Source organism: Aplidium turbinatum, chromosome 11, assembly GCF_918807975.1.
Source record: "Aplidium turbinatum chromosome 11, kaAplTurb1.1, whole genome shotgun sequence".
In the NCBI taxonomy this organism is placed as follows: Eukaryota; Metazoa; Chordata; class Ascidiacea; order Aplousobranchia; family Polyclinidae; genus Aplidium; species Aplidium turbinatum.
In genome coordinates, this window is record NC_137482.1 from 18,265,851 (window position 1) to 18,290,977 (window position 25,127).

At 38.4% G+C, this 25,127-nt stretch overlaps 1 protein-coding gene across 1 annotated transcript in view; it reads left to right on the forward strand.

Annotated features, from left to right (window-relative positions):
- LOC145780285 (dynein axonemal heavy chain 1-like) overlaps positions 1 to 25,127 on the forward strand; it is a 76,435-nt gene that overhangs the window by 48,697 nt on the left and 2,611 nt on the right. Inside the window, exons 45-79 of the mRNA XM_082591988.1 lie at positions 340 to 471; positions 973 to 1,159; positions 1,445 to 1,618; positions 1,689 to 1,721; positions 3,274 to 3,455; positions 4,703 to 4,831; positions 5,059 to 5,163; positions 5,538 to 5,734; positions 6,492 to 6,651; positions 6,858 to 7,042; positions 7,360 to 7,529; positions 8,404 to 8,600; positions 9,081 to 9,377; positions 9,558 to 9,719; positions 9,907 to 10,067; positions 10,875 to 11,032; positions 11,383 to 11,585; positions 15,476 to 15,697; positions 16,133 to 16,306; positions 16,684 to 16,844; positions 17,110 to 17,335; positions 17,487 to 17,682; positions 18,109 to 18,224; positions 18,442 to 18,594; positions 19,153 to 19,317; positions 19,697 to 19,918; positions 20,219 to 20,350; positions 20,793 to 20,963; positions 21,254 to 21,433; positions 22,048 to 22,224; positions 22,406 to 22,576; positions 22,976 to 23,106; positions 23,239 to 23,383; positions 24,127 to 24,333; positions 24,562 to 24,737. Of these exons, the coding sequence (XP_082448114.1) occupies positions 340 to 471; positions 973 to 1,159; positions 1,445 to 1,618; positions 1,689 to 1,721; positions 3,274 to 3,455; positions 4,703 to 4,831; positions 5,059 to 5,163; positions 5,538 to 5,734; positions 6,492 to 6,651; positions 6,858 to 7,042; positions 7,360 to 7,529; positions 8,404 to 8,600; positions 9,081 to 9,377; positions 9,558 to 9,719; positions 9,907 to 10,067; positions 10,875 to 11,032; positions 11,383 to 11,585; positions 15,476 to 15,697; positions 16,133 to 16,306; positions 16,684 to 16,844; positions 17,110 to 17,335; positions 17,487 to 17,682; positions 18,109 to 18,224; positions 18,442 to 18,594; positions 19,153 to 19,317; positions 19,697 to 19,918; positions 20,219 to 20,350; positions 20,793 to 20,963; positions 21,254 to 21,433; positions 22,048 to 22,224; positions 22,406 to 22,576; positions 22,976 to 23,106; positions 23,239 to 23,383; positions 24,127 to 24,333; positions 24,562 to 24,737 (5,957 nt within the window). The remainder of the gene's footprint in view (positions 1 to 339; positions 472 to 972; positions 1,160 to 1,444; positions 1,619 to 1,688; positions 1,722 to 3,273; positions 3,456 to 4,702; positions 4,832 to 5,058; positions 5,164 to 5,537; positions 5,735 to 6,491; positions 6,652 to 6,857; positions 7,043 to 7,359; positions 7,530 to 8,403; positions 8,601 to 9,080; positions 9,378 to 9,557; positions 9,720 to 9,906; positions 10,068 to 10,874; positions 11,033 to 11,382; positions 11,586 to 15,475; positions 15,698 to 16,132; positions 16,307 to 16,683; positions 16,845 to 17,109; positions 17,336 to 17,486; positions 17,683 to 18,108; positions 18,225 to 18,441; positions 18,595 to 19,152; positions 19,318 to 19,696; positions 19,919 to 20,218; positions 20,351 to 20,792; positions 20,964 to 21,253; positions 21,434 to 22,047; positions 22,225 to 22,405; positions 22,577 to 22,975; positions 23,107 to 23,238; positions 23,384 to 24,126; positions 24,334 to 24,561; positions 24,738 to 25,127) is intronic.

Here is a 25,127-nt window from a genome sequence, read left to right on the forward strand (position 1 = left end):
TTGGTAAATTTTGTCACATATTATAACTTCTTATATAACAATTTGCATTTGATTTGTGGAAATATCTTTAAAATGCTGGTTTGTGAAAATATCTTTAAAATGCTGGTTTGTGAAAATATCTTTAAAATGCTGGTTTGTGCTTTATAAGTAGTAAGAAATGTCAGCCATATATCTTAAGACCATTCATCGCAATTTTATTTGCGCTCTATCTATCTTCATCGTTCCGTTATAACTATCTATGCTTCATACTCTGGGTTGTGTAATTTGTGTCAAGTAAAATATTGTGGATACTAAAAACATCAACGTCAATTAAAATTTCATATTATATTTCAACTATAGATTCTGACTGTCGGCCCAACCGGAACCGGAAAAACCGTGGTTTTGGCTGAAAAGCTTCTCAAGGGTATGCCTCCCGAATACATTCCTAACTTTATGATGTTTTCGGCTAAAACATCTGCCAATCAAACACAGGTGAATAGAAACATAAATTTAATGTTGCAAGCTGAAGAATGAATTAGAATTTCTCAAATTAATTTTACATTTCAAGGTGAAAAAAAGGGTCTTATATGTCAGGTATTGTTAAGGGTTAGAATTTTATTGCATTTTTTTAATGAATTTTATTTGACGCTAGATCATTCACATGTTTTGTAGATTCGTGAACTTTTCACCTTTCTTACGATTTAACAAACTGCTGTCTTTTGCATCAATTTGATGCAATTCAATTTCTAACAATATCATTTAAGTTTGGCTATAAATCAATAATAATAATGTACAATATAATCTAAAATGAAGATGCCTGAACACCTGTACCTGAACACCTGTGCCTGAAGGTGGCCATGAAGATTGGCTTCATTGCTTTCCCGTCCACTTAATCTAAATCTTCAACCACCAGGTGTAAGCCTGGATACAACAAGTCTAAAATCTTCAAACGTAATGATATTTTATGAAACCCCTCTCTTCTTCTTCTTCCAGGATCTGATTGATGGAAAGCTTGACAAGCGGAGAAAGGGAGTTTTCGCTCCTCCGCTGGGAAAGTATGCCGTTTTCTTCATCGATGATCTCAACATGCCAGCACTGGAGAAATACGGAGCTCAGCCACCGATTGAGCTGCTTCGGCAGTGGATGGACCACAATGGATGGTACGACAGGAAGGCGATTGGTAAGTTATAAGAATTTTTGTTTTACTTTTTTTTGTAGCACGGGATTGTTATTCTGATGTTACTTGAAGTTGTAGCAAGAAAATAAAATAAGGTTTTGAAGGTTATCCATATTTTCCATTTTACCAATTGTGACTATACTGTATACAGTATTTACTGTATATTTAATGGTCATCGTCGTGCCATATTGATATAGGGATATATTGTAATTGCTATCTTCAATTTGCAAAAAAATTTAAAGAGGGATATTAATCTGTTAACATCTCGCGTGATCTTTATGTCTTTAGGATCCTTTCGAACTCTTGTTGACATCTCGTTCTTGTGCGCAATGGGCCCTCCTGGAGGAGGAAGAAACCCCATCACTGCCCGATTCCTCCGACACTTCAACTATGTCGGATGCACTGAGATGGAGCTGGAGAGCAAATCTAGAATCTTCAATACAATAGTGAACAGTTGGCTGGGTACTTTTTGTGACTTCTTTTTGCTTGTTTCTTGAATTTGTACAAAAGCTAATCTTTATTGATCTTGCAGATGGGATGAGAACGGTGCTTGATGATCCGAGCCGTAAGTTTGCGCTCAGCAGATAGTGCGAGATTGTAGCCAAGTATCATCACCACAGCATGTAGTTTAATCCAGCACTGCAGTAGTATGTCCACGCACTACGCTTCATCAACATTTCTTATAAAGCACTTCATTGTGGGATACCATCATTGCATGCCTGTTTTTATATGGGAATTTGTCATCATATTTTTTCAATCTTCACCATTCTTTTTCGTTAAAATATATGAAGAAACGGGCGGGTAATTGTTTTGATTTACCATAACTTTGGTTGACACGAAAAGTAAATTTCTTTTCCGCTGCATTTTGTTGGGACTTTAATTTTTTATGAAGATGATTGGATTTTTAAATCTAATTTCTTCGAAATCTTTATAGGTTTTTTCTTTTAGTTGTAAAATTTGTAGTAATTCTTTTAGTTCCACATATGCATAGACTAGAAAACGATTTAGAAATCACGAAGCGAATATAGTTGGTTGATGCAATTTGTAACGGCCTATGTGCATTCCAAAGGCATTATCAATGTGCTAGTCCAGGGATCGGCAACCACCGGTGCCAGTTTGTGAGAAATTTATTACTGGGCCGAGCAAAACCAAGGCCGAATTGCTCCCAAAATCGCAAAGCGATTTAGTGCTTAAATATAAATTTTATTTCTAAGAATCAGTAAACGTTTGCTGCGAAAAATACTCTTACAAAAAAAAAACTAGAATTTCATCAAGTTTTCTTCAAAAACAGCAAAACAAGACAAGATTACGAAGTTAGCTAGACATAACGAACACACTGCAGTCTGCAGGTGTCATTGACTACCATAATTCCTAGGTGGGAGCAGCATATTGCTGTAAAACAAGCCTTGGGCTTTCAGCGTTACGGTGACAGAATGAGTTGTAGGATATGTGCAATGCACAAAACACTTGTATTTTATTGGTGGCCGGTCGCAAAATAATGCCTGCCTTAAACCGGTCCGTACTGCGATAAAGACTGCCGACCCCTGTGCTAGCCTATAATCCTATAATAAAAACTGGAGGCGGATGTAATTTTAACTGTTAACTGTTGGCTAAATCCTAAATGTACTTTATATCTTTACATGTAGCATGTGTATGTAGGTCATTATGGTACGAGTTTATCTAATTCTAAAGTAACTTAAATTAAGTTTTATAGTAATTTTGGAAAAAGGCTACTAACTTTCAGCGTTCTTTTTATATTCCCGGATATTTATAACTCCTGTAAATGAATATCTTTAAACGCCAGAGGAGTTCCAGGTGCATGTAGTAATAGACTCTGTGTTAGATTACGTTAATGCTTAAAATGTTAGATAGAAAGAATATTAGAATCTTGAGACTATAGCAGTGAGCATAACAGTCTGGCAACCTACATTAGTGCATGTTAAGTAGTTGCTTATTTTAGTTTTAGCATATCTACAAAGTGATTTAGGTACAGCAAAGAAAATTTTGCAATGTAGCCGGATTTATTTAATGCCTCACAGCATGACCTTAGTAAAACGAGAACACCATTTTCATTCATATTTATCCTTACAAGCATTTTTTTCAACTTGCGTTTCTAGCGCCCGCAGCAGACGAGCTTCGATCGTTGTGTTCGCCCATTGTCAGTTCCACCATCGATATTTACGACTCAATCACCACCCAACTTCTGCCCACACCGGCCAAGTCTCACTACACTTTCAACCTGCGTGATCTTTCGAAAGTTTTCCAGGGAATGTTGATGGTAGAAATTGGGAAAGTTGAGGTAAGTTGTAAAACTGCTTAATATTCAATAATTTAAACGGAAGGAATGTTCCCTCTTTATTCTTATAAGAGATTTAATAGAGTTTCTTGACCTTTTACGGAAAAAAAATTAGCTTATGACTAAACCTTCTCTCTCCTCTCTTCATTTTGCTTCAAAAATCCTGGTCTTCACCCCAAAACATCAGGGTCCACCAGTTGTCTGTAGCGACTCCCCCACTTCTCTCTATCATTGGCATTTTGACTGAATCTTATTCACTTTAAACCAACAATGTTTAATTTCAGCCAGAAATCGATGTAGGATTTCGTGGATAAATGGCTTTATCCACGAAAGTTTAGTTATTCTAAACGGCAGTTATCACGAGAGTTGGGATTGTTCTGAGACTTTTAACCCAACGAAAGCTGTTCAATAATAATAATTTTACGAGAAATGTTGTAAACAAGATAAATACGTTGCAAAACTTATCTATTCATTGTCTAAGTACCGTACGCCAGATTGTTGACTGACTGTTGCTCCAGACGTTGTACATTTTAGAATTAAGTGCTGATATAATTGATCTCAACATTTAGTCTTATTTGCTAATCCCAAACCATAATTTAATTCACCATTCTTTGATCGATTTGGATAACTTGATGATGCCACTGACATGCATGAACCTCCTCATAGTCGGTGGAGTCCCAGATTGAAACCATCCAAGTTAACAAAACAGTCTTCGTTGAGTTGGCGTCTCAGGCGTTGAACAAATGTATAAAAATCAAATTTAATGGTTTAGGATTAGTGCTTCCCCACTCAGCAAGAATTTGTTGTTTTTGCATTGATTTAACGTGTGCAGACGTTTTCAACGTCAACGGTTGATCGATGTAAAAGTGATGGAATTTTTTGACTGGGTCGGTTGGTATTCCGCACGACATATCGTGTCGTAGGTGTGGCTTTTTGCTTCCAAGATTTGAGCAGCTTCCCTCCAATTTTAATCCCACTTATTCCGATTCTGTTGCATAAAGGTGTGAACTAAATACTTTACATTGTATTGTAAAAAAGTCACCAGAATAGAAGTCCAATGGCGCCACAAACGTCGTTCAAACGCACATTTTAGTGAAAACCTAACAAGAAGACAGCAATATTCTAATAATAACAACCAATAAAATAACTCATGAAATCGATTTCTATTAAAATATTGAGACTGTTGACCGATCCTTTGGTACTTAGACAGTGCAGGCAGACCAATAACAACCAACTATGATTGTGTTCAGTCGAAGGAGATGCTGCTGAGGTTGTGGTTCCACGAGAGCTGTCGTGTCTTCCAGGATCGACTTGTCAGCTCGGAAGATAGGAATTGGTTTTCTGCTCAATTAGAAGATAAAATTAAAGATGTGTTTCAGGTTAATAAAGTTATTCATGATGTTTGTACGGGTCGGCTGAGGTAAACCGTTTGGCAAACTGTCATTTTATTAAACTGGATAACTCTTAACTTTTAAATAAAAAAGTGGACACCTGAATTCGTTATCATATCAACCGTACCAATTTTGCAGTTAATGCAATTGTTTAGTTATTAGCATGATACTCTCCCTAATTTCATTTCTTATCACAACTTGTCTATCACCTATAGCTTGCAGTGGACGATGTGCTACCTGTTCGCCCTGTCCTCTTCGGAGATTTTATGAATCCAAACTCTGACGTCAAGCTCTACAAATACGTGGAAAACCACGCACAAGTAAGCTTGAAGATCGGTGTCTACAACAGTCGTATGCAAATAGTTTAAGACAGCTCTTGTTTCTCTCTTGAATAGTTTGTTATCAGGAATAAAAGTTGTGAAATGATTTTTTCTCCACATATAGTCTACACGAAAGTGAATATGAAATATACACACAGAAGACTGTACAGGTGCTGGCAAGAACGTTTGCAGGAAAATACTAGGTCGTTACAATATAAATAATAGATTGAACTGATGCCGCAGTGATGCGACATTAAAATCTACTAAGCTCACACGTAACGAGTGTACTCAACGCATTTTATCATTAAATAGCGTTAAAATATATCATATTTACGCAAAAGTATTTTCTTTCATCAAAATTCTTACCTCTTCAGATGGTAACCATCATGGAAGATTTTCTGGAGGATTACAATCAAGTCAACACGGCTCAAATGAAGCTCGTGCTCTTCCTGGATGCTGTGCAGCACGTCTGCCGCATCTCGAGGATCATCAGACAGCCCCTCGGCAACGCTCTTCTGCTGGGAGTAGGAGGAAGCGGCAGACAGAGTCTCTCAAGACTCGCCACTCACATGTTAGTTGTGCATGGACTTGTAAATTAGGAAAAAAATTTTCAACTACAGGTCCGCAATGCCACTGACTTTCAAAATCTTTTGTCGCTTTATAATATGAATCGGACAGATACTTCATACTTTAAACTGATTTGATGTTTAAACAGCGAGCAATACTTAGCAACCGATTTCAGGTGAACTTAACCAACAAATTTAAAATTATCTTTATTGCTTATATTATGTTCCGTCTTGATTATAGAGTCTTATCTTGCTGATCATTTTGCTCATATGATCTTATTGCTTATTTATGACCCAACTTGCATCATATTTATATCAAAAGTTGTTTTATTTCTGTTTTCCTTAACCAATGCTTATGCAGTATGCATTCTAACATTTAGATTTTTATTTGTTGATTTCTGTGTTGTTGTCTGCCTGGCCAAATAATTAAAACGTTTATTTGCTTTAAAAGCCTATTGGTTTGATCCCGAGCTAAATCGCGCGGCGTGTATTGACAAGACAATCTATTGGTTGTCTGTGATTTGCGTTCTTGATTGCCCGCCCATTTAAAGTATAGCCGTTCACCACCAGTCTGATACTTGGATACGAAATGTAAATGACCAAACGTGCTTCTACGTTGGCGGTAGTATACTGCTAATTTATTAATAATATTAATAATCACGCTTTTATTTGCTTTTATTAAAAAGTTGATTTCGCTTTAATAATAACATTTTCAGCTTATTCAAATAGAACACGATATATTAATCGTAAAATGATTTCCAGAGCTGACTACGAGTTGTTTCAAATTGAGCTGGCAAAGAACTATGGAATGCCAGAATGGCGGGAAGATATTAAGAAGTGTATGTTGAAGGCGGGCCTACAAAATCAACCAATCTCGTTCCTCTTCAGCGACACTCAAATCAAGAGCGAATCGTTTTTAGAGGTTTTGAACTCTTTACATTCGTTTTAGCTCTACTCTTAGTTTCACAAAAACTTTAATGCTTCTTTACAAACTTTGCAATGCATATAAAGCACATAAAGTTGTGGACTTTAAGCGATCTTGGCTATTGCTGTAATGATATATCTGGATAATTGCCTTGTTTTAGAAATTGAAAAAGCGACTCTCTTAATTCGCGTTTTTCCCATCAGGACTTAAACAACATCCTAAACTCTGGTGATGTACCGAACATATACGCCCTGGAAGATCAAGACAACATCTTCAGCGCGATGAAGCCGGTGGTTTTGGATCAAGGACTTCCTCCAACCAAGTCCAACATGTTCAACGCTTTCACTAAGAGGGTGCGGGCGAACCTTCACACTATTGTGTGCATGAGGTAGGTTGATCGATTCTTATGCTATTTGTGTAACCGTTAAAAAAACATAATTTCGTAATGCAAAAAAATGTAACATTTTGCTGTTGATGATCTAGGGATGTAGATTTGCAAACCTTCGATGACGTGTTACAAACGTCATTACAAATTGCAGTGGGTACCGTTTGCTTTCAGCATACTAACGTTCTTTGACAACAATTCTTCACTTTGAAGAATTGATACTGTTTTTTCTAAAGTTTTTACTTCTTGCCATGTTAATAATGACACTCAGTGGCATCTCAAAGTTGTGTGACAAATCATCTCCTGTCAATCATTTTCAGTCCTATCGGAGAGATATTCCGTGCTCGGCTTCGAATGTTTCCATCCTTGATCACGTGCTGCACCATCGATTGGTTCAGCGAGTGGCCGGATGAGGCGCTACAGAGCGTGGCCAAGAGCTTCCTCGGGGAAATCACCGACATCGACACTTCAAACGAGGAACTCCTCAATGGTAGAGAACATGCTTGCACAATAATGATATATCTGATTTTTTTGTTTTGTATTGCAACAAAACATTAGCCATTAACCAACACATAAGTCTGTGCTATACCAGAAAAATTTTGCGATTAGTTTTTGCATCATTTTTGTAAACCCTTGTTTTTTTTACATCATTTTTAAATCTGGCGACGTTGAATCAATGCTAAAATGGCAACTTTTCTATCTGGCTTATTAGGTTTTCAAATCATCTTCTCTCTAACCTTCTCTACAATCAACTGTAAATACAATCAACATTCAATCAATCAATCATTTTATTTTTTGTTGTTAACGCGTCCGGGACGAAACAGATACTAACTACAAAAATCAATATAGATTATAGACCTACCAGCACGTTAATGAACCGGAAAAGGTGGCAAAACCTTGAAAGGTTTAAAACGTGTCTGAATGGAAAATTTCTGGAAACATTACGCGGTCAGCACGGTGCTGACGTCCAAGACGGCCGAACCAGTTGTCCGCTGCTCTTCACACATCTCTCGACATACGTCATGTAAAACACAAATATTTAAAATAAATATCACATACATATTGTGAATTTTAAGTCGATTATAGATTGATCTTGTTTAAAATGAGTAGGCTATTAACTACAGTAAAAAAGATTTTCAGCACAAATGTAGGATCATTTGAAATGTCATTTTTAGTAAGGCCATTTTCCTGATGGATCAAAAATGGGCTACTTAATAAACTATTTTGGTTGAAAAAAAAAAATTTGCAACCAAAAGAAAAACAATAAATTGAGATCCAAAAAAGTGGAAGAGAAATTTATGAAATATTTTGCAGATAAATTTAGCATATTAAATGGTTTTGTGACTTCATAATTGTCATTGTAGGTATGATCACTATGTGCGTCACCATTCATCAATCCGTCGCCTCTCAATCCGTTCGCTTCTTGTCCGAGCTGTCGCGTCATAACTACGTCACCCCGACGTCATATTTGGAACTGTTGGGCATTTTCAGCAAGTTGATTGGCATCAAAATCAACGAACTGACCACAAACCGAAACAGGATGAAGATTGGTTTGGACAAGGTGAAGAAATGTTCAAGTCTTTTACACTGTTTCTTTATGTGTTGATGATTTTAGAAATGAAAATAACAACCAAATTACCTTCGACGTTAGAACGTGGGTGGAAACCAACTAACATTAGTTCAAGTGATGAAGGAGACGCTGATGTCGTTTAACCTCTGTTCTGATTTCATGATCTTTTTGAAAATGAAAAAGAAAAGTTACTGAAAAATCCTTCATTTAGGATGCAACTGAGCGATTAAACATAACAAGCAGCCTCAATAAAATGAGTGATGTTCAGATGACAAGTTTCAATTATACAAGTATCCGAACCTGGATGATTTTATTTACTTGTTATGAGTTATGACATTGGTTTGTTAATTTAAATCGATTCTTCGGAATGGACCAACTTTTTTCAACTTAATTTGATAGTTTATTTTCTTCTCCATTCAGTTTTAAAGGTAACGTTTTTTCCAAGACATTAAACATATGTTTTGTGGACAGCTTCTGAAAACAGCGGATGACGTTTCAAAGATGCAAGAGGAGTTGGAGACAATGAGTCCTCTTCTCGAAGAGGCGACAATTGAAACAGTCGCTACCATGGAGCAGATCTCTAAAGATACCATTGTAGCAAAAGATACTCAAGTTGTGGTTCAGAAGCAGGAAGCAGAAGCCACAGACCAGGCAGAAAAGGCGGGCGCAATTGCCGCCGATGCTCAGCGCGACCTCGATGAGGCATTGCCCGCGCTAGAAGCCGCTCTTGCAAGCTTGAAATCGCTGAACAAAAACGATGTCACAGAGGTATGTCTTCCTGAGTTTGAATGAGCTTATTTTTGTTATGACATACAAAAAATTGCAAAATGATAATTTGTAATTTCTTGTTTAGTTAAATAATAAGAGAATGCAAAACCAACATTATTTCGTCTTTTTATGGTTGAGAGTTCTCTTCTACCGCTTTTTCGAAGATTTTTGCTCCTCCAGGTGCGAGCAATGATGCGTCCTCCCGCCGGTGTGCGGATGGTAATGGAAGCAGTCTGCATCATGCAGGGAGTCAAACCAAAGAAGGTTGCTGGAGAGAAGTTGGGAACGAAAGTAGATGATTACTGGGAGCCTGGAAAAGCTCTTCTCCAAGATCCCGGAAAAGTATGTTATTGTATTTGAATAGCAATTATAAATGTTTATGCTTAACCGTTGACAATTGTGTTCCAACAAACCACTTAATCTTGAAACACGGAGCTAGATCCAAAAAAACATGTCTCAAAAATCCCTCAGGAAAACTTGAAAGAGCTGACTTCAACGTGTGATAGCACCATCTTCTGTCCATTTTTAGTTTCTGGAATCCCTCTTTAAGTACGACAAGGACAACATATCCGACTCGGCCATCACAAAGATCCAACCCTACATTGACAACGATGACTTCATGCCAGCTGCTATTGCTAAAGTGTCAAAGGCTTGTACTTCCATCTGCCAATGGGTCAGAGCGATGCACAAGTGCGTGTACTGCATGCCAAGTATTTTTCAAATACGCATAATTTTATTGCACTTTGTTCATTTTATCGATTAAACGAATAACTTACTGGGTTGTATGACTGACTTTCAGAAATCATTTTACTTGTTGTCGCAAGTTTTATTGCTTTCCACATACGTAACCTACGTAACTACATACGTAACCTACTTCTATTTGAATAAGGACCTTCTGATGATCCTTCTTTTAGGTGAAATAGGCTGTCAAGGGTTTAGATAGTAATAACTATATTTGATTTAATTCGCTCTGCTTGGCTTTTTGCTTAGCATTGAGCACTTTTTGTAGTATTAATATTATTTCTTGTTTAACCTACGTGTATGTGCCTGCAGATGTACATGACTTATACAGGCTATTGGACATGCAGAAATTGAGAACTAAAATAGTGTTCGTGAAAAACCTATTTCTTTTTAGTTTAATTTCGAAGAAGAAATGTTTAGTACTGTAAATTATACACTTCCATATCCACAAGGCGGTTAAATGGCCAAGTAATTGAAATGTACTTTCTGGGTTTATGATACACGAGATCATTCTTTATTACAAAAATACATGGAAAATCAGCAGTGCCCTATTGGCATATGCATTTCGCTCTAACTGCAGAGCATCATTAGTGTCTGCGTCATCACTAGTGTCCAAGTATGTCTGCCATACCGATTACCAGTCATCTCACAACAAAAACTTCTCGAAGTATTGAAGACTGAGTCAAATGCTTACATTCATTTCTATGAAGTTACTTATCCTGGACGTTTCAATGCATTCAAACAACATCACTACAGATACCACTATGTGGCCAAGGGTGTCGCTCCTAAGCGCGCAGCTCTCGCCCAAGCCCGGTCTGAACTTGCTAGCACGCAGGCGATATTGGATGAGGCGAAAGGTAAACTGGACGAAGTGGAACAAGGAATTGCCACATTGCAAGAGAAATACACTCAGTGTGAGTTGATCTTTAAGTCTCATTAAGTATGTGGATCAAGATATGTTATGATATCTCAAAAAGCAATAATAATATACCAAAAGATTCAATTTTCCACTTCGGTCATCTTGCCTGGGTCAGCGATTCAAAGCCTCGGAGTTAAAATTTCCTATTTTTTTTCTATCCATGGACAAGCATTAAGCATTCTATTGTTAAAAAGCTAAGTTTTACTTAAAGACGCTGAAATAGTATTTATTACATTTTATTTTATGACTGATAAAATCAAAACCTTAAAAATAAACTAGTCTTCATCTTATGTGCCCGGCAAGGCTCGCTTCACACAAAGCAATGAATTATTTCCATTCCACCAGGTGTCAATAAGAAAGAAGAATTGGAGAACAAGTGCAGGTTGTGTGAAGAGAGACTGGTACGGGCCGATAAACTGATTAACGGCCTAGCTGACGAAAAGATCCGTTGGCATGACACTGTGACGTCGTTGAATCACATGATCGACAACATTGTCGGTGACGTCATGGTTTCAGCGGGATTTGTTGCTTATCTTGGAGCGTTCACGGCAAGTTTAATTGCAGCTGCATTAATAATACACTGGTTAACGTTAAATTGCTGTAATGTGTATTTAGTTTTATTTTCAGTTTAATTCAGTTATAATTGGTATACAGGGATATCTAAAGAAGAGGATACGAAGGCTTTTATAACGTCTGACAATAGAAGGGCTTTTGTTTATCGTAAATAATTTGTGTTTATCGTAAAATGACAATTGGTACCGATAGTAGTTTAATAAATCCTGTTATGATAACTTGCATTGCGCTATTAGCATCAGGCCTGGATATTCACAGCATGCTCATAGTTGCTTGTTAATTCAACTACCCATATACTTGCTTTATATCTAGCCTACTGCAAAGGCTTTGTTTAAAAAAAACAGGTTAGGCCTACTGGTAACTTTTCAACTGTCTTTCCAAACAAGTATTCTTTAAATATGCTCTACGTAATATTTGCTAACTGTCTTCTGTAGCTCATTGTACTAGCTGCACTACAAAACTTTCTACGATTTTAAAACGAACCACATGTTTAAAGCACTATGTTACGCTTGTAGGTAAACGTAAAGGAATTGAAAAGAGGTCTCAACACGAGTAGAGCTAGAAATAAACTAAGGACAAATCATTGTGTAGCTACCAAGAAGTCCAGCTGCCGTAATTACCAACTACTCACAGCCACAGGGCGGCACGACGTAATCAAGTGCACGTGACCCGGTGCAATGCACTAGGCAATAACCATAACGCAAAATAAACGTTACTAACTGTATCACTCCTCCCTTATAAATAAACACTTAGCAGTAGAAATAAAACATTACAGCTAAGGGAGGGTGATACTAACCAAGTATTCACGACTTAACATACACAATATATATATAGTGCTTCTGACAGATCACTGCAATAAGGTCGTATTACAATTAGGGTCAGAAGCACATACGACTAACAAACGTATTGACTAAGCCTGATAAAAATCAGGTCTGCGTCTGTTTCGAACTGGATAGCGTCTTTGTGGGACAGCTTTACTATGCCCAGAGTGTTCATTGGTATCGGTCGGTTCGGAATCTTTCTTTGGAATTGGTGCAACCTTAACTTTACTTGAATCAGAAAAGTCACTTTTTCTTTCAGTATGAACGTTGTCAAACCTAGGTTGAAGTTGATTGATGTGTCTCTTCCAAACACCTCGTTCCGTTCGTACGTTGTACAGGACACGTCCCCGTCTTTTAATTACAGTACCTGGTAGCCACTTCGAACCAGATGCATAGTTTCGAGCATAAACTAATGAACCTTCTTCATAGCTTCGCTTATGAGATGCAGGTTCTTGTTTTGAATTACTTTTGTCCTTTGGCGAGAACAAGGACAATAGCGTTTTCGGCTGGCGCCCATGAAGAACTTCGGCTGGAGTCTTCCAGTCGAGGCATGGGTGAGGTGTGCTTCTGTACGTTGTGACTACTAAGAGATGAGCATTTTGCTTGCTCACTTCTCTCTTATAGTTTTTTTCCATCGCCCTTTTAAAGGTTTGGACGAAGCGTTCCGCTTCGCCATTTGATGCAGGATGGAACACTGGCGAGGTGATGTGATGTATTCCTAACTTGATGCAAAATGACTTGAACTCTCCGGACGTAAACTGGCTTCCGTTGTCCGAGACAATCGTGTCCGGAGAGCCTTCTATTGCAAAGATTTGTTGAAGTGCGCTGATCGTTGCTTTAGAAGTTGCCTGTCCGATGTTCTGCATAGAAGCATAAGGATATTTCGAGTGTGCATCAACGCAAATCAGCCACATCTTTCCTAAGAAAGGTCCAGCATAGTCGAGATGAATCCGCTGCCACGGCTTTGTAGTTTTCGGCCATGCTTGGTACTCTTTGTCCGGAGCTTTTGCGACAAGCCTGCAAGGTCCGCACGACTTCACCATCTCTTCGATGCTTTTGTTCAACTCCGGCCACCATACATATCTGCGTGCCATCTGCTTCGTTCGGGTGATTCCCCAGTGACCTTCATGCAAGAGTTTTAAAACTTGTGCCTGCAAACATTTCGGAATTACTGCTCGTGGTAAACCGTCACGTTGTAAAAGTATTACATCGTTTTCTACCCACATCGAGTCTTTATACGAAGCATAGCAGCGCAGCTTATCATTGTCAGGTAATCTTCTAGGCCAACCGTCCTGGATATACGACAGAACTAATTTTAAGACCGGATCGTGAAGCGTTTTTGTTTTAAGCTCGTTCGAAGTTAAGGGTAAACCGTCCATGGTTTCCTCTACAGAATGAGAAACCTCTGCATTCTCTCTCTCCTCGTTTTCGTCAAACGTTTTGTCTAACCCCATAGGCAATCTAGACAGTCCATCTGCATTACCATGTAGATTAGTTGGTTTGTACTGAATATCATATTGATATGCCATTAAGGTAATAGCCCATCGTTGAAGACGCTGAGCTGTTAGGACTGGTAGATTCTTTTTTGGTGAGAAAATCGAAACTAGTGGCTTATGATCCGTAATTAAAGTAAACTTCCTACCGTACAGGTATTGGTGAAACTTCGTTACTCCATAGATGATAGAGAGCGCTTCTCGTTCAATTTGTGAGTACCTCTTCTGCGTTTCACTCAAAGTTTTCGATGCATGGGCGAGTGGACGTTCCACACCATCGTGCTTCTGCATCAAAACTGCTCCTATTCCGTACTGGGATGCATCGGTGGCTAGTATGAGTGGTTTGCTCTCATCGTAGTGACTTAGCGTGGTTGCATTGATCACGTCCTCCTTCAGTTGTTGAAAAGCGAGTTTGCAATGTTGTGTCCACCTGAACACTGCTCCTTTCTTCAACAAGGAATTTAAAGGTTTTGCCTTGTCTGGAAGATCTGCTATAAAACGACCATAATAGTTAATTTTCCCTAAAAAAGCTTGAAGTTCTTGGAGGTTTTGCGGCTGGGGTAATTGTTTTATTGCTTCGACTGATGTGCTCGACGGTCGCTTGCCGTCTTTGTCGATTACATGACCAAGATATTCAACCGAATCCTTGAAAAATTCACAGTTTTGTACTTTAACACAAAACCCATACTCGCTTAAATGATCCATAAGCTTCTCTAAGTTATTCCAATGATCTTTTTCTGTCGGTCCCGTAATTAAGATATCATCTAGATATGCTGCTACACCAGGGATTCCCGAAATCATTTTATCCATGCAACGTTGAAATTGGGCTGGGCTTGACGCCACACCGAAACACATACGATTGTATTGGAAAAGACCAAAAGGTGTGTTTATGACACAAAGTTTTTTTGCTTCGTCATCAAGCTCTAATTGCAAGTAAGCATCCGACAAGTCAATTTTAGAAAAGTACTGACCTTTTCCCAGCGATTCCAGCAACGTGTCCAACGTCGGCAACGGATGTTGATCCACTTGTATTTGCTGGTTCAGTCCCTTGAAATCGCCGCAAATTCGTATACTTCCATTTGCTTTCGACACCGCTACGATCGGAGCTGCCCAGTTGCTATAAGCCTGCCCAAACGGAGCCTGCCCAAACGTTACTAACTGTATCACACTACAAACTACCGCCCTGGTAGTGTCATGAGAATAAGGCAATCGCTGCAAGCCTTCATATTCCCTTCTCTAGATATCCCTGTAATTGGTATTGCGGAATGTGGAAAGTAAGGGTAATCAATATCAATGCATTAAACCAGTATTGTAAAACACGGAATTCTCAAAATGTTGTACAGTGTTCAAAAAGATCCTTCCTGTTTTAATATGAAATAAGAAAGAATAAGTAAGATAGATGCATTGATGCACTTGCTTCTAAAGGTTTGTTACTTCTGATGTGAGGTTGGTTTGGAATTTTCATTATCACGAAGGTTATTTGCTATCATCTTCTGATATTTTTTCTCAGATAACTTACTTATTTTTTGCAACATGCGTTTTTTCATTCAGGGCGAGTACAGAACTTCCATGCTCAGTGAATGGAAGACTCACTTGGACGACTGCAAGGTTCCGAGGACTGAGCATCCCACCCTGGTGGTTACCCTTGGCGATCCGGTCAAGATCAGAAACTGGCAGATCTACGGTTTACCGAGAGATAATCTGAGCGTGGAGAACGGTGTAATAGTGCAGTACTCGCAAAGATGGCCCCTCTTTATCGACCCTCAAGGCCAGGTATGATAGACCCGTTTTGTTACAAGTATGGTATTTGACTTGTTTCATTGCATAAACAGTAAAACATCTTTTCTTTTACTGTGCATCCTTACGACATGCTTCGTTTACAATGCAAAGATAGGTTCCAGCTATGGCTGATAAAAATGCTCAGTGCATCGCAATAAAGCTGGTGCAATGCCTATTTTCTTTTTCTTTTATACATTCGACATGTAATTTTAAAAAGGCGCACTAAACTTTGATAATAAGGATGAATCTTGCTTTTAAAAAGACTTCAGTTTGAAATAAAAAAATCTAATTTTTTTCAACTATTTTGTGCATTCTTTGCATGCATACCAGCTGAACTTATGACTATGATTTTATAATATTGGTACAGGTCGAGGCGAAAAAAGCATCACTAGCTTATAAGTTTATATTTTCCACAACTTTGTGATTCAGGCTAACAAATGGGTCAAGAACATGGAGAAGGACAACGGTCTGGATGTCATCAAATTGACCGATAAAGACTTTCTGAGAAGTTTGGAAAACGCTGTGAGATTCGGGAAACCGATGCTTCTGGAGAACGTTCTGGAAGAACTGGATCCTGCGATTGAGCCGATCCTCTTGAAACAAGTTAGTAGTAATCATTGGAAAATCTCTGATCAGTTTATTGTCATTTTAGCAAAGTTTAACGAAAATAATTTACAATTTTGTTGCGTGAAGGATGAAACCTGGGTCACCAGTATAGAAAGGTAACCCGCTAACCATTAGGTCCTTTGCCGCAAATAACTTTATGTAATTTGATCTTATTACATTAAAAGCAATACGAATTAATTAATTTTCACTTGTGCCAGTTCAATTCTATTTAGCTTTAGATCAAGAGCTGCTGATCCGAGTGAAATTGATTTGGATTACAAGACCTGAGTCGTCTACCTGCAATAGTCAGAATAACGTTTTTAGTTTCTGTAATAAAAATCATCAAAATTTTGATCCGAACAAATATTTTAAAGACTTTCAAGCAACAAGGAGGAACTGTGATCAAACTGGGTGATGCCGTCATCCCGTACCATGACGACTTCAAGCTCTACATCACTACAAAGCTTCCCAATCCTCATTACACCCCCGAAGTGTCGGTCAAAGTTACTGTGGTCAACTTCACTTTAGCGCCAAGGTATGCCCCGCACTTATTATTGTCGAGCCAATTATTATCTCAGAGGAAGCAGCCTGTGCGAGTCATCAGCTTGAGTCCTAAGTTTTTATGGGATGGTGTGTAGAAACTCGTCCTTTGTAACTTGCTTAGCAATGAAAATGTAGGTTAGGTGGTGTATAGCGATTGAACGAAAGAAGATGGGTGTTGGGTAGTCCAATATACTACAAGTTCTAACTTCAGATGTTTACAACCAACTTCTATAGAGGTGATATCTTTATGTGCTTAGTGGCCTTGAAGATCAGCTTCTCGGTCGAGCTGTTGCGGAAGAACGGCCCGATTTGGAGGAGGCGAAAAATCAACTGATCGTCACCAACGCCAAAATGAAGCAAGAACTGAAAGACATCGAGGATCAAATTCTGTATCGGCTAAGCGCGAGTGAAGGAAATCCCGTCGATAATGTTGAGCTGATCGAAGTTCTGGAGCAATCAAAATTAAAAGCGCTTGAGATCAAGGTGAATTACACTTTCCATGCATGTTAAATCTACTTTGAAAAACTGTGAATAAAGAATTTTTTACACACTAAAACTTTTTGATGATACAAAAATTAGAAAACATGTTACTTTTTAAATAACATTTCAATGTGCGATTGCTTTTTTCCGTCAGGCTAAAGTGGTAATTGCTGAGCAAACAGAGAAAGACATTGATGTGACGAGATCCCAGTACATCCCTGTGGCTGTGCGAACACAAATCCTTTTCTTTTGCGTCTCCGATCTGGCCAACATCGACCCCATGTACCAGTACTCGCTCGAATGGTTCGTTGGGATTTTTCTCAACAGCATTGCCAATGCAGAACGCGCAGGTAGCTACTTGCCAGACAGCAAAATGACGATTTTTACAGTCTGGGTCGTCGCCAAACTTTCCAGACAGCAAATCAATCGTCTTTTACATTGATTTAATGTGGAAACGTTGAATCAATGTAAAAAAACGATTGATTTGCTGTCTGGGTTAAGACTAAATACTCGAAGTTTCATACAAACAGGGGATTCGGTTTGCTCCACGCATTGAGTAAACCACTCTCTGATATTTAATTATTTTATCATTGATTTGGTGACTAAGATTATATTTATACAACGTGACTGTACTCGTTATCACTTCATGAAATTACTTCCTTTACATTTGACTTTGCAGTAAAAACATTACCATAAAATCAAGCTTTATTTCTATTTTAAACAGACGATTGCTGCTTTTTTGACAATGCTTTAAAAATTCGTTTTCAATCCCACAGAAAACGTGGAGAAACGCATCAAGAACATCAATGACTACAACACCTTCAGCTTGTATTCCAACGTCTGCAGGTCGCTCTTCGAACGCCACAAACTCATGTTTGCCTTCTTGCTTTGCGTAAGTGACTCTCAGCAAGACGGTTTGTGTTTAAATTGATTCAACGTCTGTAGTAATACATGTGCTAATAGAAAAACTGCTTTCCTTTTTTTAATGAGAGAGCTTCTTTGATTTTTAGGCTGATGTGCAATTTTTCGCTGCCCAGTTGCTCCTGTACGTTATAGGCAAAAATAGCACAGTTTTGTTGGCGCTACTTCATTCTCATTTTGCTTTAAAGATTCGAATCCAAACAAATGATGGAAAGATCGACCTAGATGAATGGAGGTGGTTCCTTGCTGGAGGAACTGTTGTTCCTGAGAAACTTGCCAATCCATCTCCTTCTTGGATCTCAGATAGGTCTTGGGGAGATTTGCTTATGCTGGCAGCTTTGGTGAGTTGGTCAGGTGATCGATGAAGTTTTCGTTTGTGGAGCATCCAAAGCGTGAGTCTTTGAAAGACGCAGGAAGTAGGCATACAGCTAGTCAGCTGCACACGCGAAGATTACCATTCCGATATACTAACGATATCACGCCCCGATCAATTTACTTGTCTGCCCGCACACAAAACTTAATATTCATCAATAGACAGTCGTCTACATTGCCGAGTGGTGAGAGCCCTGGTTCGCCATTCGAAAAGGCACTGGTTTGACACCGCTCAGGAGCTTGTGGCTGTCTTTTTGAAAGACACTGAATGATTCACTTGAAAGTAAACACGAAAATTGGCTTCCCTGTCTTCCCTCCCACAGTCTAAATTTACATCTACCAGGTGTAAGCCTGGATACGACAAAAGAAAATCAGACCACAAAAGAATGGGGTTGATTTATATAATACTTTTTTCACACGAATTTCGATGTGGCATTAATTTGTTATCGCATTAACTAACAAAATCTTAATATCGATATAATTTTTACTTTGTTTGTTTTTATTATATTAATTGTACTTAATTTTAGCCCAAGTTTTCTGAGTTTGCTCGTGACTTTGGCAATCACCTGGAGGGATTCAAGAAGATCTTTGATTCCACTGAACCTCATCGTGAGCCTCTTCCTGGATCGTGGAATACGGATCTTGATGATTTCCAAAAGATCATTGTCCTCCGTTGCTTAAGAGCAGACAAGGTGGGAAGCTCATGATCCCCCACTTAAACTTGTCAAAAGTTTTTATACCATTTTAAATTTTCTTAACCATTTTCATGCAATACGATAAAAAAGTTCAAAAAATAAATTAATTAAAACAGTGGATTGTAATATTTTTGTAGTTACGGATTCTTTTGCAAGAATTATCAAGGTAAGAGTAATCTGGAGTATTTTTTTTGGAAACTTAAATGCTTAAATTGTGCTATCCAATACTTTTCAGACCTTCAAGAATCCATGGAGACAGATTGAGAATCATTAGATTAGAGTGTGTTTGCGGCATGATAAGACAATGAAACTTATACCAGTTTGCCTCGCAGTGTTTTTAGAACCTTTTTTCAATTTGTTTATTGTTGTTTTTCAGGTCACCAATGCCATGCAAGATTACGTGTCACGCTACATGGGCCAGCGCTTCATTGAACCACAATCCAGTGATCTTGCTGTTGTTTTTAAAGAGTCATCTCCGGTAACTCCGCTTATTTTCGTCCTTTCCGCCGGAACCGATCCTGCGGCGGATTTGTATAAATTTGCGGAAGAGATGAGATTCTCAAAGAAGTTGTCAGCCATTTCTCTCGGACAAGGCCAGGTAAAGTGATACTTTATGCATAGCCCATTTTGCATTTTTAAGGTTAGGGTTTGACAAGTTGGCACTGATGTTATTCTGAGTTTATATGCTATAGCCTTGAGATCGATTTGATTGGCTCACTAATGCAGGTTGTTGCAAATATGCTTTAGAACATGATAGTAACAGATTATCGATCTTGGTATGAAACAGCTTGACCAACATCCTATCTGGCCATCTCCTTAATCAATGCTCCAAAAGTTTGCACAACTTCACAATGTCCACAATAAAAGAGATATAGATTAAGTGTTAAATGTACCACAGGGCCCACGAGCAGAAGCTTTAATTCGTAGTGCGATGGACCGTGGCAAGTGGGTGTTCTTCCAAAACTGTCATCTTGCACCCAGCTGGATGCCAAATCTCGAACGACTTATCGAAGCGATTGACCCCGATAAGGTATCAGCATTATCGATATTAATCGATTGGTTGTTATTTGTAACTTGAGACACAGGCTTTGGCATGTAAAGAAATTTCAAAAGTTTTTAATCATTTTTTTTTCTCAATGGATTGTGTTTTTATATGCTGTATCCATCGCAGAATGCGTTGCTCTCACCGTTTTACAAAGTAGGCTGTGCCAGCGCAGCCGCATGGGCTGGAGGCGCCGTATGGAGTGTATATTAATGACAACAACAATTTTTCCTAACGCAGTCCATTCAAATCTGACAAGTTAGAATATTTAAAATGACTTTTGATTTTTTAAATCGTGTTACAATTGTTTAACTCTCTGCCCCAGACAGCCACTTTATCTGGCCCAGATCTGGACCAGATAAAGTGGCTGTCTAGGATCCATTAACGTTGATTAAATGTATTCTTTTTATTGATTCAATGTGTTTCGCAGGTGCACCGGGACTTCAGGTTGTGGCTAACGTCGATGCCTAGCAACATGTTCCCAGTTTCCATCCTTCAAAACGGAAGCAAGATGACGATAGAACCACCTCGTGGTATCAAAGCTAACCTGCTTCGGGCTTACAACGCTCAGAATGATGATTTCCTCAACTCTTGTAGCAAAGTAAGAGCTATAGTCATGCAGATGTAGGCTACCGCTCAAAAATTCTTTTTGTTTCCTTTTAGAGATAATAATTTTTCATTTTTATGGAGAGCTTTTTGTTTAACCGACGTTCCCAAGAATTAGCCTGCATGAAGTCGTTTGATAAAGTATGAACATTATTAGATTAAGTGTTTGCTCAATGACTTGTATCAACTGATCAAGTGGTAGAACACTATTCGACGAATTTTTGTATGTGTTTAGTTAGTAAAACCGAAACCCTACTCCACTAAATAAATGCGTTTTTTTATCAGCAAGCTGAGTTCAAATCCCTTCTCTTCTCGTTGTCTCTATTCCACGGTGTGGCGATAGAGCGGCGAAAATTTGGCGCTCTCGGCTTCAACATTCCATACGAGTTCACCACTGGAGATCTCCGCATCTGCATATCTCAACTCAAGATGTTTCTCGATGAATACGAAGACATTCCTTTCAAGGTAGTTTGGAAAAGCCTTGCACTGAGTTTTGATTCATCAAGCGTGGGCTACTAACATTCAAGCCAATTAACATTCGACCCTTAGTAATGTTGAGCTTTGCACACCCACAGTACAAATAATACAATGCAACGCAAACAAATAGTTTTTGGTTTGAAATACTGGAATTAGAAACCTAAAAGCAACTTTAGATGTAAATTTAGAGGACGTGGAATGCCATGTTTTTGCAACATAGTTATGTTATTGGTTGGTGCATAATATTTTTTGAGACTTTGCTGCCACGAAAAATTGTTTCCTATTAAGTCTTTCAAATTTTACTGATTGTCACATTCTGGTACGTTCTAACTCTAACACGGTGAAATTAGCTGATATGTTCACTTTTTGCAGTAGGCGGTTAGTTATGGGTACACGATTGCCAATGAACGAATTTTTTTGCAAATTTATGTAATAAGCGTATAGAATTGTAGATTCTTTGTTGTGTAGTTTTCTATTTAAACATGCCACTACACAGTAGCTTCAGCGCAATGTACATTAATACATTGATGATACGTTGATACATACATGATTGATGGTGATACGTTGATGATAATAACCGATATATTACCATCATCCATTAGTGTCTGACTTACACTGCTGGCCACATCAACTACGGAGGCAGAGTGACAGACGACTGGGACAGAAGATGCATGATGAATATTCTATCCGACTTCTACAGCTATGACGTCCTCAAAGTGGACCACGCCTACTCACCCAGTGGAACGTACAAGCAAATCGACACTGATTGCGATAACAATGTAAGTGTGGGAAAAATTGCGTGCAATTTTCTGTACTGTTAACGTTGTTTTAATGTAAAAAATGTTGAATCCTATCCCCGGTTGAATCGTATGAGAGTCTTTAATACCACTCTTCAATACAGTTATGATCATGAGGATTGTTGAGTGTATGTGCGTCAGGACGAATGTACTGTTTTTGTAGGGTTACATTCAGTATATCCGAAGTCTTCCGATCAATGACACTCCGGAAATCTTCGGAATGCACGATAATGCCAACATCACGTTCGCGCAGAATGAGAGCTTTGCCGCTCTCAACGCTCTGATACATCTTCAACCAAAATCATCATCAGCTTCAGGAAGGTCCAGTGAAGAAGTAAGAAAACAGATTTTAACACGAAAACTAAGCGATTCCCATTTGCATTAAAAACCCATTTGCTGTTTGATTTCATTGCCAATTGAGTACGCGTATTCTCACCTGTCCTAAAGCGACAATAAGTTGTCAATGTTATACTTTAGGTCTATGCATAAAATCGACCACCCGAGGTGACAAGAGGATAGGCATTTAGAAACTTAACTTTAGAGGCCCATACAAAAAATAGACGTAAATTGTCATTGATTTTACGCCCTACTTATGTACTTATTCACCAACGTTTAAAATTCTAAATCGTCTTTTTGCCTCCATTACTACTATTTTTTTTTGCGATATTTGAGGATGCATTGCATAATCATTTTGGACCCGGTGTTAATTGAAAAGGATGAATGAATTTGTTAGGTTGTCGAAGAAGTGACGAAGAAGATTCTAGCTGAAGTCCCTCAGCCAGTAAACTTGGAAGAGCTGATGAAGAAATACCCTGTTTTATATGAAGAGTCCATGAACACCGTCTTGATTCAAGAAGTGATCAGGTAAAACCATCTAGCGATAATATGTAATCCACCGAGATATATTCTATTCTATCTATATTCTATCCACCGATATATTTTAATCGATAGCAGCAAGCTACCGTAGTCCATGCTGATGGTTGGTTTCTCGATCAGGTATAATCGACTCCTGAATGCGATCATCCAATCCTCCGGAGATCTTCTTAAAGCAATCAAGGGATTGGTGGTCATGTCAGAGTCTTTAGAAATGATGTTCAATTCTCTCTACATCAACGAAGTGCCTACGCTTTGGTCCGGAAAGGTTAGATAAATTAATTTCTATAATGTCGACATTTTTTTGTATATTGTTTGTTCTGAGGATGCACATTGTTATGGACACGAAACGTCAGCGAAGCATTAAAACGATTTGAATTTTTTTGCTAGTTTTTTAAATGTCGTCGAATGAGCAATGGGCATAGCTAGAGACGAAATTAATAAACAAGTCAAATATTTTCGATATTAACTTAGTAGCCTAGATATTGACACTCACCATCATAGCATCTTGCTTTGTTGTTACCTTGTCATCTGCTATTTGAGATAAAAATCCACAAAAATTAACACAAAATCATTAAATTTTATGATGGCCAGCTGTTAGTGTGGTTACTGGTTATGGAAGTAGTTATTCCATGAAATATAATATTTTCCTTTGGAGTTAACCTCTAGTAAAATGACAAGAACCCAAAATCAAACATTTTGAACAGTTATCCATCAAAGACAAAGATGATTAGCAGTAGGTGATTTGAGCACTATTATATTATGCAGCTGAGTATTTTCGCTATAGTATATATCTACTAATAGTGACATGCGATTCTTTGACAGAGACCATGTAGCCTACCCTACACATTGCACAATACAGATTAACCATCGTTTATTACTTTATTTGATATCTGTAGATGTAGGCTTAATAAGATATGGCCAATACTAGCAGTGGTATGCTGAGTGGGTGGGTGCAACTTGGCTTCTGTGATTCAATCATACTAGAGTTTACAATACTTTACGTTTCAGGCTTACCCTTCACTCAAACCACTCGCCTCTTGGATGGAAGATTTGCTTGCTCGGATGAAATTCATCCATCACTGGATAGATCACGGTGTCCCGGTGGTGTTTTGGATTTCCGGGTTCTTTTTCCCACAAGCTTTCCTGACTGGAACTTTGCAGAACTTTGCCAGAAAGGAGATCATATCCATTGACACCATCACCTTTGGTTTCAAGGTAATTTCATGGATGCATCAATACGATCTGTGATGTGATAAACGATGGCGTATGCTCCGAGCTAGTAGCCTACAATCTGTAATTTTGTATTGATCAAACGTTTCTAGACGTTGAATCAATGTAAAAAAACGGGTTCTGTTCTGAGCATACCTCACATAAAGCATTCAGGTCAAAGTGCTTTTAGCATTTATTGATGATCTTCGAAAATGGCAACGTCTGTCTGTTCAGGTCATGAAAGAACATTTTGAGGAAATCAAGAAGCGTCCAGAGAATGGCTGCTACATCCGGGGTCTTTACTTGGAGGGAGCGAGATGGGACCACCAGAACATGATTTTGGGGGAGTCTAAGCCTAAGGAATTGTACACTGACATGGCAACCATGTGGTTGATGCCAGTTGGCAACAGGTGAACTACGTTGTTTAATGTCTAACACAATAATTGTCCACTGCATGTACATTGTACATCCTAGACTGTAGGGTAGGCTATTTTAATTCTGTAGGTTTGGACTAAAGGTACACCAATTTCTTTTGTTTATACGATATTATTTTTTGGTATGTATTGAAATTATGGAATCTTGCTTTTGGTAGGGTCGTCGTAGCTATGCGCTATGGTGTATCATTGTACCGGGTTTAGAGGGAAATCAGAAGAGAAAGGAAATACATTCTTAAAAAAAGATGGCAACCACTAATCTAACAAATGTTATACCGCAACAAAATAAGAACGTGGTTAACTAGTACGCTGCAGTTTTGTTTGTAACAGACACAACCCCACTGTTTATCTCTAACTCCAATGAGT